Below are 3,243 nucleotides of genomic sequence, written 5' to 3' on the forward strand. Positions count from 1 at the left end.
GTCACCTTTGGCGTCAATTGCGCTCCCTATCTTGCAATCCGTACGCTCCATCAGTTAGCGCAGGATTGTCAAGACGAATTCCCGCTCGCCAGCAATATCCTCCTACGCGAAACATACGTGGACGATATTCTCTCAGGCGGGCATAATATACACTCCACTATAAGCTCATTATCTCAAGTTAAAGACGCCCTAAAATCTGCAGGCTTTCCACTACGAAAAATCACCTCAAACCACCCAAAAATCCTGGAATCAGTCCCAGATTCCGAGGTCCTTGATGTTGATTTTCTCCAGTTTCAAGACACTAGCTCTACTAAAACCCTAGGCATAAAAGGGAACGCGCCTTCGGACTCCTTCTCTTACACGTACGATCCCGTTCCCGCTGCAAATTCGAGGACAAAACGGCAAATATTATCAGCGGTAGCGAAGTTGTTTGACCCGGCAGGATGGCTAACGCCAATAATGATTTCCGCCAAAATGCTCCTTGAGCAACTATGGATGGAAGGCACTGACTGGGACGAGCAAGTAAAACCCAGCGCTTTCCACAAATGGAACACTCTGCGCGAAAATCTCCCCGCTATTAATGAAATTGTTATTCCCCGCTGGGTGCAATTCTCCCCTACTCACCGTGTACAAGTACACGGGTTTTCAGACGCCTCTGAAAAAGCTTATTGCGCCTGTGTCTACCTCCGAGTACAAATTGACGAAAACTCCTTCTCGTCACACATACTCGCAGCTAAAAGTAAGGTAGCCCCCCTGCAAACAGTCAGCCTCCCCAGACTTGAGATCTGTGGAGCCGTCCTACTCTCCAAGCTGGTTAATCAACTCCACTCGCAACTAGATTTGCCTGCTCATGATTTATACCTCTGGTCAGATTCTTCCATTGTGTTGGCGTGGTTAGAAAAACCGCCACACACTTGGAAAACTTATGTTGCCAATAGAATTTCGCTCATACTCCAAAATGTGAGCAATGCCACTTGGCGGCATGTACCTGGTGCAGAGAATCCTGCCGATCTAGGTACCCGCGGATGCCATCCCCAAGATCTCGCGACATGCGCATTATGGTGGAATGGCCCAGAATGGCTGCAAAAACTCCCCACTTCGTGGCCAAAAAACCCATCTCCACATTCGTCACCCCCAGAACAACGACGTATTGAGTCCCTGCACACGATTGAATCGGTGGACATACTTGAGCGTTTCTCCTCCTTTGCTCGAGCATTGCGAGTAATCGCGTTTATGTATCGGTTTATAAACGCAGCGAGAAAACAGCCGATACCCACTTCTCCCCCCTTAACGCACGAGGAAATAAATCACGCCAAACTACGCATTATCGGTCAGACCCAAAGTCAGTACTATATCAACGAAATCAGCTCATTAAATGCAGGAAAATCTATTAGCAAAAAAAGCCCTTTACTGACTCTGAATCCGATGGTGGATCGAGCTGGAATTATGCGCGTGAATGGACGTTTAGCTTACGCAGCTCTCAGTTACAATGAACGTCACCCGATCATAATTCCAGAAAATTCCAAGCTCTGTGCTCTGCTGCTCGACTTCCTCCATACAACGCTTCTCCACGCTGACAAACAACTAATGATTCGAATGGTGCAGCAAGAATATTATATCCCCAAGTTGAAGCAAAAGATAAAAAAATGTATTTTCCAGTGCAAGGTATGCACAATCTATAAACAAAGGATACGTTCACAGATAATGGCCGCGCTCCCCCCTGAACGATCTACCTATACACTCCCCTTTCATACCACAGGTGTTGACTTTGCTGGACCATTTCTGGTGAAAACATCTACCCTCCGACGAGCTCCTCACGCAAAGGCGTATGTGTGTGTATTTGTGTGCTTCTCAACCAAAGCAGTACACTTAGAATTATGCTCAAGTCTGACCACTGAAGCGTTCAAAGCAGCTTTCACCCGATTTATCGGCCGCCGTGGAATCCCCAATAAAATCATGTCCGACAACGGAAAAACTTTCGTAGGGGCGCAGCGAACGCTGCAACGAGAATTCTCCCAATTTCTCAAAGAATCGGCTACTGATATCGCTGAAAAATACGCAACCCACGGATTCTCATGGCAGTTCATCCCACCATATGCTCCTCACATGGGCGGGCTATGGGAAGCTGCTGTAAAAAGCTTCAAAATTCATTTTACGAAGGTCGCAGGAAATCACAAGTTCACCTTCGAAGAATTCACCACCCTCCTTATCCGAATTGAAGCGGTGTTGAATTCAAGGCCGCTCTCCTCAATGTCTCAGGATCCCACTGATCTGTTGGCGTTAACGCCAGGACATTTCTTACGTGGTGCCCCACTACTCTCTTTGCCTGAACCCCACTCGGAAACCCTCTCATTGACGAACAAATGGCAAAAATTGAAGGTTATTCATCAGCAATTCAGTAATCGCTGGAAAAATGAATATCTAAAAGAACTCCACAAACGGCATAAGTGGAAGCGACAAGAACCTAACATTAAGGAAGGAGACCTCGTTGTAGTCAAGGACGACCTTCTACCCCCTAACGAGTGGAGACTCGGGCGCGTTGTGAAACTTCACCCAGGTCAAGATGCAAATGTTCGCGTAGCGGTTATTCACACCCAAGCCGGAACCATCACGCGCAATATTGCAAAGCTATGTCTATTGCCCACTCTGTAGAATCTCTCTATCCGCCCTTCATGCTGTCACCCACTCTAGTTCCCATATATGCACCCCCAGTTCGCTCTAAAAATGACGTGACTAATTCATTTTTTCGACGGTTTCTCCACAGATGGACAGACGTGAGATGGAAGTCAACCAATGCCGCTTGTGCTGCCGCTACCACCCGCTTAGATTTTGTCACGCGTTCCGCGCTATGACGCCCGATGAGCGGTATGAATCCGCGCGGATACACAAATATTGTGTTAATTGTTTGGCCACCTCGCATACCACAGGCGCATGTAGCTCAGCGGACAGCTGCCACCGGTGTGGGATGGCACACCACACCATGCTGCATCGTCCAACGGCATCGCCACCGGAACGCCATCGCCGCGCCAGGTCACGTACACAAGTCCCCCGCGGACCATCCACACTCGCCAGCCGTGTGGTCAAATCGCCAGCAAGTCGGGCCCCAGGTGGCCGCAACCAAGTTCAACGGCGCATTCGGGACTTATTCGACCGGGCCAGGGTGACCCTCGCGAAGCTTCAAGAGTTACTTCACCTGGCACCGGTGCAGGCGGGCCGGCATGTCGAGGACATGGGTAACCTCAT

General features: G+C 49.1%; 1 protein-coding gene across 1 annotated transcript; it reads left to right on the plus strand.

The window, feature by feature from the left end:
* Positions 1–1,956: 1,956 nt before the first annotated feature.
* On the plus strand, positions 1,957–2,652 carry LOC118757352. Its single transcript, XM_036492070.1, has one exon. It carries the CDS (start codon positions 1,957–1,959, stop codon positions 2,650–2,652), a length of 696 nt encoding a protein of 231 aa, XP_036347963.1.
* Positions 2,653–3,243: the final 591 nt, after the last annotated feature.

This window comes from Rhagoletis pomonella, unplaced genomic scaffold, assembly GCF_013731165.1.
Source record: "Rhagoletis pomonella isolate Grant_MI unplaced genomic scaffold, Rhpom_1.0 Rhpom_scaffold_16877, whole genome shotgun sequence".
Lineage (NCBI taxonomy): Eukaryota > Metazoa > Arthropoda > Insecta > Diptera > Tephritidae > Rhagoletis > Rhagoletis pomonella.

Bases quoted from the DNA above. Each gene is read 5' to 3' on its own strand.
- LOC118757352 (XM_036492070.1), top strand. From the start codon at position 1,957: ATGTCCGACAACGGAAAAACTTTCGTAGGGGCGCAGCGAACGCTGCAA.